General features: G+C 38.6%; 1 protein-coding gene across 1 annotated transcript in view; it reads right to left on the bottom strand.

The window, feature by feature from the left end:
- Nucleotides 1-13,502, bottom strand: part of STAC (SH3 and cysteine rich domain) — a 154,733-nt gene that overhangs the window by 29,349 nt on the left and 111,882 nt on the right. Inside the window, exons 7-8 of the mRNA XM_032269715.1 lie at nt 13,047-13,111; nt 11,688-11,776 (exon numbers count right to left, since the gene is read on the bottom strand). Of these exons, the coding sequence (XP_032125606.1) occupies nt 11,688-11,776; nt 13,047-13,111 (154 nt within the window). The remainder of the gene's footprint in view (nt 1-11,687; nt 11,777-13,046; nt 13,112-13,502) is intronic.

Here is a 13,502-nt window from a genome sequence, read left to right as displayed (position 1 = left end):
GTCATGAAAGTTATTGTTGATTGAAAAGTTTTTATTGGCTTAAAAAACGTGCCTTGGTGTGAATAATAAGTGATGACTCCAAGACCCTGTTTTGCAGACTACTGAGCCCAAAAGCAGTGAGGGTAATGGGACTGGCTACACTGTAAGTGTTGAAGGCAGGATTTAATTTCGTCAAAACTGAGTGTGGGTTGTCAAGCTTTGGCTAACAATGTGTGTGTGCTTGCATGTGTGTCAATGTGTACCTGAGTGTGTGTGTGTGTGTGTGTATGTGCATGTATGTGTGTGTGTGACTGTGAGTCTGTGTGCGAGGTCATTTGCACATGTAAGTGTATCACACACATGTACATACCCACTTGGCCAGAAGGATGATGTGACACATGAGCTATGTTAATTCATGGAGCAGTGTATGATAATAATGTCACAGTGCTGATTAGAATACGGTTCTTTAGGTTGTTTTTTATGCTCATTAATTAATTAATATATATATATATATGGTCTAGCTCTGTCACTTAGGCTGGAGTGCAGTGGTGTGTTCATAGCTCACTACAGCCTCAACATCCTGGGCTCAATTATCTTTCTGCCTCAGCTTCCTGAAGAGCTAGGGCTACAGGTATGCTCCACCATGCCTAGCTAATGTTTTATTTTTATTTTCATAGAGATGGCATCTTGCTATGTTGTCCAGGCTGGTTTTGAGCTCCTGGGTTCAAGTAATACTTCTGTCTTAGCCTCCCAAAGTGCTGGGATTGCAGGCATAAGCCACTACACTTGGCCATGTATTTTTAGCATCGCTTAAGAGCTTTGTTCATGAATTAAACTGGCAGTCCATAAAGTGGAATTACCAGGGCTCTTCAAAAAACTTGATAATAAAAGTTATTGGTGGAAACTGCCTAAAACCCTTAATTTCAGGAGGTTATTTACTGTACCAGCCTGCTATACCCTGATAGAAGAACCTGGGTGGATCTCAGATGTTAGCAGACCTCAAATCGTCAGCAATGGTCTAGAGGTTCCATGCATGATGGCAGCATATCTTGGGTGTCAGTGATAAATTTTCATACGTATAGCTCATCATGTCAGCAACTACAAAACCTGCTCCCAAGATAAGTATTGGATATCACAGCTCCATTTTGCTGGACCCGTTTGACAAGGTCTCACTGTGTGTGCTTAAAGAGAGAGCCTTTAACTACTGTGTTTTCTTTATGCTGTATCCTTAGGGTGGTGTTAATGAGGTTGTTCAGAAGACTAGGAGAGAAAATATATTGTGAAAAGATATAATTATGAAGAGAAGGTATCTAAAGGCTACTGTGACCTCACTTTGTACTGGGCATGAAATCCCTCCTTTTATTTATATTGTCTCGTTTAATACTCAGTCTCCCTAGGAAGGAGAAAAACTGAGGCTCTAAGAGATTGAACAGCTTGCTCAAATTGACACAGATAGCGTCATAGTTGGAAACTAGACCCAGGCCTATCTGACAGCCAGGAGTTACTTTTTCCTGCCTTGCCACCTTGCTCTCCTGCTGTCTGCCCTTGATGGTGGACAGATAGAGAATTGTCATGGTCTGCATTAGCTCTAGAGGTTTAGGTGGGCAATAGCAAATTAATTTATGAAGGAAGTATATTTCTACCTTTTCACAGCAGTGTAATAAATTAAATAAATAAAGGACGTTTATTTTGCACGGAAACTGTAGCAACGTAGACTGTGACGCCTCTGCCTTTACATGGGAATGGAGACGAATGATTGGAACACAGCATGTCTAAGCAGAGTATTCACTCACCTAAGAACAAGAGAGCAGCAAATAGCTCTTCCTCTTGTGAAAGAAAAAGAAAATCTCAGGACTCTAAACTCACTATATCAAAGGGAAAAAATGTTAACTTTGGGATCTGAGTCATGCAACAACTACCTTCCTTTTTTTTTCCTAAACAGATAGTTGCAAAGATGGAAGGCCACATAGCTTCCCAGGTGGGCTCCCTCACAAATTGCTCACAAGGAGATTCCTTGTGGGCCCCAAACTATTTACTCTGTTTAAAACAGAGTTCTGTTGAATCTCATCCTGACGATATGAATTAACAGCTTTTCTTCACAGGTACAGGATAAAGACAAAGCTAGAAATCATCCCTCCACCCACCCAAGACAAATGTTATCTGACTGCTTCCTCTACTGTATGCTGATTCATATCTTACGTAAAATGCAGATTTACTGAGCACTAGACAAATGTATGATTGACTGTTCCTCTATCCCCCTTTCACTTGTAACACGTAGATTCAGTGAGGATGAATCAAAGCCTCACAAGAATGTGACTACGCATCTCTCTACACACTCTCACTGCTTTTTTTCTCTCCTCCTTACCTTACTGATGCCCGTTCCCCTTTGAATATTGAAGTCCTCAAAACACTCTTTGGAAAAAAAGCACAGACCACTGATCTTACTGTAGCTTGTGTTTCTTTTTCCTAGGCACGTTCTTAACCTTGGCAAAATAAATCTCTAAAATAATTGAGACCTGTCTCCGTTTTTGGTTTATACTCTCTGAGGTCCCCCACCTCCTCTCAGCTGTGAGTGCTTCAGTAAAGGCTTAGAAGGGCCTCTTCCAAATTGTCTTAAACGCTTTGTTATTTGTGAATGGAACCACAGGTTACTTTTTGTCTCCCTCTTTACAATTTCTTTTTGACGAATCACATGTATCCTGGGATCAATGCCCATCTCTTCCTGGAAACAGGCCTCTGACTAACTAATGCCTCTCAGTTTGGTTTGCTTCCTCATTTAGAGTTTCCATTATATTATCATAGACTTGATTTGCCCACTAAGTGTATATGCCAGGCATAGCATTAGGTCATTTAATCTCCACAATACTCATTCATTCATCAAATAATTATTATCTACTATGCATCTACTATGTTTCAAGAATGAACTCATGTCTAAGGATATGAGGGTTTGTAATTACAGACTTGTTCTCATGGGGTTTATGGGAAAGACAGAGATCAACCAAATAATTCCAGAAATAAATACAAGTAGAGGTAAATGTTTGAGAGAACTATGGCATCATGAAAGAATCTAACAGAAGAATGTAATCCAAAGTGGGGTAACAGGAAAGGCTGCAATGTGGAAATGAAATTTGACCTGAGATCTAGTGGATGAATAATAGTCAACTGGAAGAGCATACCTGTGTGTGTGTGAATGTGTGTGTTTGATGTGGTGGTGGTGGGTGGACAGGAGGATGGAGGGAGAAGCAGACTGCAGGAAGAAAAATCCTTTGGAAAGTAGGTGGTGTGGTCCTTTTGTGACAAAAAGAAGCCCTGTGTAGGTGCATCAGAGAGGTCACCATGGATGAGACTGTGGGTCCTGGAGTCCCCACAAATATTCTAGATTTTACCCCAAGGGCAATGGGAGGACGTTGGACAGTTTTGAGCAAATACGTGTTTTTTGAGCAATCTTAAGGCAGGCAAAATGATTATTTCCTTTTACAAGTCAGGAAGCAGAGGCTCAGATGGTTAGGGTAACTTTTGCAAGATTCATTGTAGGGGGGTGTCACACAGCTAGACAGTGGCTTGGCTAGGACTTAAACTGAGGTCAACTGATGCTCACAATTGTTATTCTTAAACATTCAGTGAATGCTAATACAGTCTCTCTCTCTTCTCCCCTCCCCCCTCCTTCCCTCCTTAATTCTAGAAAGGGAGCATCTAGTTTTGAAATACAAGAAAGAACTGACTGGAATTAATATTATTAAGGTCCTACTGTGTACCAGATATTGCTATCTTATTTAATCACCTTGATCCTAGATCTAAGTAAGGGGAGTCAGAGCAAGGCTTATTATCCCTGTTTTCAAGATGAGAAAACAGGTTCAGAAAATTAGCTAGTAAGCCCTATTGTTGGAAAATAGAGAAGGGATTGTGTGACTCCAAAGATTAGACAAAGCCCGGAACACTGTTCTGTTACCTTAGTGCACTCTCGCCCGTAGCAGACAGGAAGGGAGGGGAAGACCAAACACAGACACCAGGAAAGCGCTTCTACAACAATCCCGGTGAGAGATGAAGGTGGGGGTAGATACAGTTGATTTTAGGCAAAGAGAAGGAGCAGGAATTGAGCATCAAATATGTTTTGGGGAAAAGTAGAGTGAGGCCTCTCCCTGGCCGGCTTGAGGCCTGGGCAGAGGGTGACATCTTTCACCCTAAGGAGCAGGTTTGTGGAAGGGAGGGCAGAGCTGCCGTGCTCTGTAGGTTGCTGGGGTAGACAGGTGGGTAACTGAATCTGGAGGTCCAGGGAGAGGTCTGGATCACTGGCCTTTGGCAGAAGCTTTCCTTATTATTGAGCAGATATGTAATGAATACTTGCTAATGTGGTGATTCATTTGCTATGATTGACAACTGCTGACTTTGCCAGCTGGGTGTCTTTGTCCTCAGGCTCACACTCCCCACAATTCCTGTACGCTCCCTTGTTCTTTATCCTGAGGACAATACCCATTGTGCTCCCCTGGATCAGAATGCAGGTGGATAAGAATGCTATTGTGTTAAAAGGGATTTTTTTCTACTTTATGATCTGAGGAGAAAAAGATAATTCACAAAGCTCCAGTTCATTCAAGGAGTTATGCTGAATCTCCAAAGCGTTGCCTTACACATTCTAAATCAGGTGCCTGGCTTTTAAAATGGGAACCTACAATCTCTTGGCAAAAAAAAAAAAGAAAAGAAGAAAAAAAAAAGTAAGTGTGATTTATCACTCCAATCTCGAAGTCCATGTAATGCAGACGTTTCACTCCTGGGAATGGATAGTCCTGATTGCCTTCAGGCAGACTGTAAACGTTTCATTCGTGACCAGACAACTTGACTTCTAATGGCCTGCAACCAACTAAAACAAGCAGCAGAGTGACGGCCACCACCAGGTGACTAGACATCATTCCTCAGTATCCCAGTAACATGCCGTATTTTTCTGAAATTGCCTTTTTTTTTTTAAAGTTATGATTTAAGAATAATCTAATACAAAGCTGTAGGACTTCTATAATAGAAAGCTGTTAAATCTTAAATGTTACACACCCAACTGACAATCTCAAAAAGGACGCAATATGGTGTACTTATTTGCAAAGTAAATGTATGTCATCCTTGTCTTCATCAGCAGATAGTTAATTGTGGGTCATCCGGTGAAGGCATGGCTTCATCCCAGCAATGAAGCCTATGCAGGCGCTGCTCTGGCTCACAGGGCTTGTCATATCTCTAACAGAACAGGGTTTCTCTTGAAAAAGGCTGCCCCCTCCTCTCCCACTGATGATGTCAGAACTGTTCAGGTAATGGTTACAACTTCAGCCAGGGAGTTCGTCATGATGATTTTACTCAGCAATGGAGAAAACTCAGATGTACAATAGTTTAATTGTCTGTACAAATCGAAGGAGCCAGGACCTAGGCCCCAAACTGCTCTGGAAAGACCCAAGTATCACCTGACAGCAGATCCCACACTAATTCTGAAACAAAGTTGACTCCAGGGTGTGAGCCAGGGGGAGTTGTGAGACTCCAGCAGGATAAATAAATCTGCTATGATGTCTTGCTGGATATTAAATCCACCATGAGGTGTGGCAGAGCTGCTGGAATTGATCCTGATGGCATATGGAACCTGGGAAACAGGGTCTAACTGAAGCCCTTCAGTGGCTTTCACCAATTTAAGGAGTTTGGGGAAAGTAAAGAGGAGAAGGGAAATTTCACTGAGGTGGTGAACCATGCCTGAAAAATGACACAAACCTGAAGATTTGGAGGAGCCCAGCTAGCTCCAGTGTGGTGAGGCAAGGCTTTCCCAGAAGCCATGTGAAGAGAGTAACTGGTGATTGATAATTTGGCTGGCACAGTATTCAGACAAGTGGCATCTACCTCCAAATGGAGGCTATTTTCCCAATGCACGGGCAATTAAATAGTTTTGAGTGCTAATTTATCTCTCCACTTTTTTTTTTTAGAAGAGGAAAGAGCCAATCTCCAAGGGCCCATTTGACTGGGAAAGTAATCTTTTCTATTCTGCTCTAGGATGGGAAAACAGAGAGCCACATCATGAGATTGCTCATGTTTTGGGGTCATGAATGCATGGAAGCAGAAGTCTTTTTCTTGGGATAGGCCAGTGAACACCACATTATAAAAACTTGGATAAGTACTTGTTAGTGAGTGTTTATGATTTTAGACACTAGGTGTTTAATTTCCTTTCTATCATTTTAGTCTCACTACATACCTTCAGGGAAAGAGGTCATTATTATTCTTTGATAAATAAGAAAATCAGAGTAATGAGATGTTTATAAATTACTTAAGGTCACACAACAAGTAGGATGTGAACCCAGAATTGACTCTAGCTTAGCAATCGCTGAAACATGAGGAACCTCAAGCTATGGTAAGAGAATGGTTTAGATTTTGAGAAGGTCACAAGACTCATCTATTCTCTCTAGTATTTCAGTTACCACTAAGTGGATAGTTCCTAGTTGACTCTGATAGTTTTAGTCTGATTTTTCCCTCAATGTTAATTGGAGATTATACACACACACACACACACACACACACACACATATGTGTGTGTGTGTATATATATATATGTATATATATATAAAATAAATTATTATATATATAATTTAAGTTTTGGGATACATGTGCAGAATGTGCAGGTTTGTTACATAGGTATACATGTGCCATGGTGATTTGCTGCACTCAACAACTTGTCATCTACATTAGGTATTTCTCCTAATGCTATCCCTAGCCCCTCACCCTCCGACAGGCCCTGATTTGTAATGTTCCCTTTCCTGTGTCCATGTGTTCTCATTGTTCAACTCCCACTTATGAGTGAGAACATGCTGTGTTTGATTTTCTGTTCTTGTGTTAGTTTGCTGAGAATAATGCTTTCTAGCTTCATCCATGTCCCTGCAATGGACACAAACTCATCCTTTTTTATGGCTGCATAGTATTCCATGGTGTATATGTGCCACATTTTCTTTATCCGGTCTGTCACTGATGGGCATTTAGGCTGGTACCAAGTCTTTGCTATTGTGGATTGTGCTGTAATAAACATACATATGCGTGTGTCTTTATAGTAGAATGATTTATAAGCCTTTGGATATATACCCAGTAATGGGATTGCTGGGTCAAATGGTATTTCTGGGTCTAGATCCTTGAGGAATTGCCATGTTGTCTTCCACAATAGTTGAACTAATTTACATGCCTATCAACAGTGTAAAAGTATTTCTATTTCTCCACATCCTCTTCAGCATCTGTTGTTTCTTGATTTTTTAATGATTGCAATTCTAACTGGCATGAGATGGTATCTCATTATGGTTTTGATTTGCATTTCTCTAATGACGAGTGATGATGAGGTTTTTTTCATGTTTGTTGGCCACATAAATGTCTTCTTTTGAGAAGTGTCTGTTCATATCCTTCACCCATTTTTTGATGGGCTTATTTGTTTTTTTTTGTAAGTTTGTTTAAGTTCCTTGTAGATTCTGGATATTAACCCTTTGTCAGATGGATAGATTGCAAAAGTTTTCTCCCATTCTGTAGATTGCCTGTTCACTCTGATGATAGTTTCTTTTGCTGTGCAGAAGCGCTTTAGTTTAATTAGATCCCATTTGTCAATTTTGGCTTTGGTTGCCATTGCTTTTGGTGTTTTAGTCATGAAGTCATTGCCCATGCCTATGTCCTGAATGGTACTGCCTAGGTTTTCTTCTACAGTTTTTATGATTTCAGGTCTTATGTTTAAGTCTTTAATACATCTTGCATTAATTTTTGTATAAGGTTCAAGGAAGGGTCCAGTTTAAGTTTTCTGCATATGGCTAGCCAGTTTTCCCAACAGCATATATTAGGTAGGGAATCCTTTCACCATTGCTTGTTTTTGTCAATCAAGCAGAAGAAAGGATGTCAGAGATTGAAGATCAACTTAATGAAATAAAGCATGAAGACAATATTAGAAAAAAAAAAGAATGAAAGGGATAAACAAAGCCATTTAAGAAATATGAGACTATGTGAAAAGACCAAACCTAGGTTTGATTGGTGTACCTGAAAGTGATGGGGTGAATGGAACCAAGTTGGAAAACACTCTTCAGGATATTATCCAGGAGAAGTTCCCCAAAGTAGCAAGACAAGCCAGCATTAAAATTCAGAAAACACAGAGAACACCATAAAGATACTACTCGAGAAAAGCAACTCTAAAACACATAATCATCAGATTCACCAAGGTTGAAATGAAGGAAAAAACGTTAAGGGCAGCCAAAGAGAAAGGACAGGTTACCCACAAAGGGAAGCCCATCAGACTAACAGTGGATCTCTCTGCAGAAACCCTACAAGCCAGAAGAGAGTGGGGGCCAATATTCAACATTATTAAAGAATTTTCAGCCCAGAATTTCATATCCAGTGAAATAAGCTTCATAAGCGAAGAGGAAATAAAATCATTTACTGACAAGCAAATGTGGAGAGATTTTGTCACCACCAGTCCTGCCTTAAAAGAGCTCCTGAAGGAAGCACTAAATATGGAAAGACACAACCGGTACCAGCTACTGCAAAAACATACCAAATTGTAAAGACCATCGACACTATGAAGAAACTGCATCAACTAACAGGCAAAACAACCAGCCAGCATCGTAATGATAGGATCAAATTCACACATAACAATATTAACCTTAAATATAAATGGGCTAAATGTCCCAATTAAAAGACACAGGCTGGCAAATTGGATAGAGTCAAGACCCATCAGTGTGGTATATTCAGAAGACCCATCTCATGTGCAAAGACACACATAGGCTCAAAATAAAGGGGTGGAGGAATATTTACCAAGTAAATGGAAAGAAAAAAAAGCAGGGGTTGCAATCCTAGTCTCTGATAAAAGAGACTTTACACCAATAAAGATCAAAAGGGACAAAGAAGGGCATTATATAATGGTAAAGGGGTCAATGCAACAAGAGCTAACTATCTCAAATATATATGCACCCAACACAGGAGCACCCAGATTCATAATGCAAGTTCTTAAAGACCTACAAAGAGACTTAGACTCCCACACAATAATAGTGGGATACTTTAACATGCCACTGTCAATATTAGACCGATCAACGAGACAGAAAATCAACAAGGATATTCAGGACTTGAACTCAGCTCTGGACCACGTGGACCTAATAGATATCTACAGAACTCGCCATCCCAAATCAACAGAATATATATTCTTCCCAGCATCACATCACGCATACTCTAAAATTGACCACATAATTGGAAGTAAATCACTCCTCAGCAAATGCAAAAGAACGGAAATCATAACAAACAGTCTCTCAGACCACAGTGCAATAAAATTAGAACTCAGGATTAAGAAACTCACTCAAAACCATACAACTACATGGAAACTGAACAACTTGCTCCTGAATGACTCCTGGGTAAATTACGAAATTAAGGCAGAAATAAGTAAGTTCTTTGAAATCAATGAGAACAAAGATACAGTGTACTAGAATCTTTGGGACACAACTAAAGGAGTTGTTTAGAGAGAAATTTATAGCACTAAATGCCCACAGGAGAAAGCAGGAAAGATGTAAAATTGACATGGTAACATCACAATTAAAAGAACTAGAGAAGCAAGAGCAAACAAGTTCAAAAGCTAGCAGAAGACAAGAAATAACTAAGATCAGAGCAGAAATGAAGGAGATAGAGACACGAAAATCCCTTCAAAAAATCAATGAATCCAGGAGCTGGTTATTTGGAAAGATTAACAAATTATATAGACTGCTAGCCAGACTAATAAGAAAAGAGAGGAGAATCAAATAGACACAATAAAAAATGATAAAGGGGATATCACCACTGATCCCACAGAAATACAAACTACCATCAAAGAATACTATAAATACCTCTATGCAAAAAACTAGAAAATCTAGAAGAAATGGATAAATTCCTGGACACATGCACCCTCCCAAGACTAAACCAGGAAGAAGTTGAATCCCTGAATAGACCAATAACAAGTTCTGAAATTGAGGCAATAATTAATAGCCTACCAAGAAAAAAAAGCCCAGGACCAGACAGTCACAGCCGAATTCTACCAGAGGTACAAAGAGGAGCTTGTAGCATTCCTTCTGAAATTATGCCAAATCAAAGAAAAAGAGGGACTCCTCCCTAATTCATTTTATGAGGCCAGCATCATCCTGACACCAAAACCTGGCAAAGACACAACCAAAAAAAAGAAAATTTCAGGCCAATATTTTTGATGAACATTAATGCGAAAGTCCTCAATAAAATACTGGCAAACCATATCCAGCAGTACATCAAAAAACTTATCTACAATAATCAAGTCAGCTTCATCCCAGGGATGCAAGGCTGATTCAACATACACAAATTTATAAATGTAATCCATCACATAAACAGAACCAAAGACAAAAAGCACACGATTATCTTAATAGATGCAGAAAGGCCTTTGATAAAATTCAATACCACTTCATGCTAAAAACTTTCAATAAACTAGATATCAATGAAATGTATCTCATAATAATAACAGCTGTTATTATTATGACAAACCCACAGCCAATATCATACCAGATGGGCAAAAACTGGAAGCATTCCCTTTGAAAACCAGCATAACAAGGATGCCCTCTCTCATCACTCCTATTCAACATAGTATTGGAATTTATGCCCAGGGTAATCAGGCAAGAAAAAGAAATAAAGGGTATTCAAATAAGAAGACAGGAAGTCAAATTGTCTCTGTTTGCACAGGATATGATTGTATATTTAGAAAACCCCATCAACTCAGCCCCAAATCTCCTTAAACTGAGAAGCAACTTCAGCAAAGTCTCAGGATATAAAATCAATGTGCAAAAACCATGGGCATTCCTATACACCAATAATAGACAAACAGAGAGTCAAATCATGGGTAAACTCCCATTCACAATTGCTACAAAGAGAAATACCTAGGAATACAACTTACAAGGGATATGAAAGACCTCTTCAAGGGGAACTACAAACCACTGCTCAAGGAAATAAGAGAGGACACAAACAAATGGAAAAATATTCCATGCTCATGGATAGCAAGAATCAATATTGTGAAAATGGCCATACTGCCCAAAGTAATTTATAGATTCAGTGGTATCCCCATCAAGCTACCATTTACTTTCTTCACAGAATTAGAAAAAATACTTTAAATTTCATAGCCTGTATAGCCAAGACAATCCTAAGCAAAAATAACAAAGCTGGAGGCATCACACTACCTGACTTCAAACTATACCACAAGGCTACAGTAACCAAAACAGCATGGTACTAGTACCAAAACAGATATATAAACCAATGAAACAGAACAGAAACCTCAGAAATAATGCCAAAGATCTACAACCATCTGATCTTTGATTAAATATATTTTTTGATTTCCTATTAGACCCCACAGGATACCAAGTGCATTTAATGTTCAACTTTCATGAAAACTCCCATTAGCAGTTCTGTTGAGCATGTACTAAAGGGATGCTTCCCAAAGTGTAGTCCTAGGCCAGCATCATCAGTGCCACCTGGGAACTCCTTAGAATGCAGCTTCTTAGGCCCTGTCTCAGACCTGATGAATCAGAAACTCTGGGGATGGCCTGTGTGTTAACCAGTCCTGCAGGTCATTAGATGTATGCTAAAGTTTGAGAATCACTGCTCTAAAGCATTAGTGGGGGCACAAATGGAATTACTTTTTCACATGAAGAAAAACTGACTTTAAAATTTTATTCTTTTTCTTTACAGAAGGTTTTTACCTCATTTCCAAATCTTCATTCTCCTGTGGTACAAATTTGTACAAGGCAACGTAGGTGTTCATCTGTAATGGGTCTTTGGAAAGAGATCCCTGAAAGAGAAAATAAAAGAAAAATGAGAAAAGGAAGATGAAAGAAATTGAGAGAGGAAAGAAAGAAACAGGAAATGGAGTAGTTATTTCAATGTAATTTCAGTGTATAGATCTTAAGTGTTAAAACATCTAACCATTACTAAAGATTTTCTTTCAACCTTGCATTTATTATTAATTTCTTAACAGGTTGGTTTCACTATAAACAACTTGAAAACAATTACTTGGAACTGTTTGCCGGAAATACTGCAATTTTCCTCAAATAAATTTTCTTTGATAATATACTTGTTCATGAAAAATGATACAAGTTAGACTTCAGAAATTGGAATATTCTCTCTAAAGAAAGAGGGACACATGAATAGTAGTGCATAACCCTTGCTTCCTAAAATTAACTTTTATCAGTTAGCCAAAAAATTGGTATCTAGAATATCAAAGGGAACCAGGTATATTCATCTGGCAATGAGTTCATATATGTTGAGAAAAAAGCATAGGTTTTAGCATTAGATTGATATAGTTTACATTATGGTACCACCATCTATCAGCTATGAAACCTTGCAATAATGACAATAAAACTGCCGTTTAGATAGTTTGTTGTGTGCCAGGCATTAGGTTACATGCATTAACATACATGAACTTAACAACAACTCTGTTAGGTAGATTCTATTGCTGTCCCTAATTTACAGATGATAAAAAAACTCTTGTAAGTGTCATATAAATATTAGCTATCATTACTAACCAAATAAATGTTAGTGCTATAAAACATTTATACTTTATAATAAAGAAGTTAAAATTATGTATTATGTCATATATAGTTGCATAATATAACTATATAGTAACATAATAAATGCGTGGTATAAATTTATAGAAAACATGCACAAAAGCTGTACACAACTATGTATATCATTTTTAGCTATGTTTAACTCTCCTCTTCAAAGCTCAGGTACATTATATAATATTCTAGTCTGTCTTAATTTTACATATATAAATAAACATATAAAATATGATGTATACTTATATGCTATAAAATACAGTGATAATATATAATTCTATAATCTTTTATATAAACAGAAACAAAAGGTGTACAGTGCAATGCTTACTGTTTTACCTTTTGTGCACTGTGATATTTATGTTTATACCATGCTATGGTACATTGTGCTATGTTATTCTATTCTCTAAAGATGCTGGTCTGGACCCACTAAATTGATTTCATGACCCACTTGGGTTCTATCTAAGGACACCTGTCTGACTAGTCTTCTGTGACATCTGTAAATACCTGGTGGTTTATGTTCTTTGCTGGATCTCTGAAATCATCAGTGCCATTTTCCGGATATGTAAACACTGAAGGAGACAAGAGAAAGCAGGTGCTTTATGAATCTAGTCACCATTGAAAGATGGCTTTATTTATTCTAAGTACCAAACTTCGCTTCTACTTTACTGCTTATTGCCTGTTCCTCACCCTCTGTGACCCAGCTTTCAGGTCATCTTCCACGTGACTCTTCTCCCACCTCCCCATGCAGCATTCTGCACCGCCTTCTCTGTGATCCCACAACTTTTGCACATGCCTGGTTAGCACTTGCACTTATAATTATTGGCAATAGTGTGCTCATATTTGATCTCATTTGGTAGTGGACTTCTCAGGAGCATCTGTCTTTGTCGAATGTATCAAACTGCTTGTTAATAGGTTGGTGGGTGAGGTGTAGTCCAATTTAGTTTTATTTGAGCTGCCTCA

The sequence above is a fragment of the Sapajus apella genome, unplaced genomic scaffold, assembly GCF_009761245.1.
Source record: "Sapajus apella isolate SASKATOON/1434 unplaced genomic scaffold, GSC_monkey_1.0 scaffold4, whole genome shotgun sequence".
Classification (NCBI taxonomy): domain Eukaryota; kingdom Metazoa; phylum Chordata; class Mammalia; order Primates; family Cebidae; genus Sapajus; species Sapajus apella.
The sequence above is the reverse complement of the archived record's forward strand: the minus strand, read 5'-3'. Positions and strand labels throughout refer to the sequence as shown.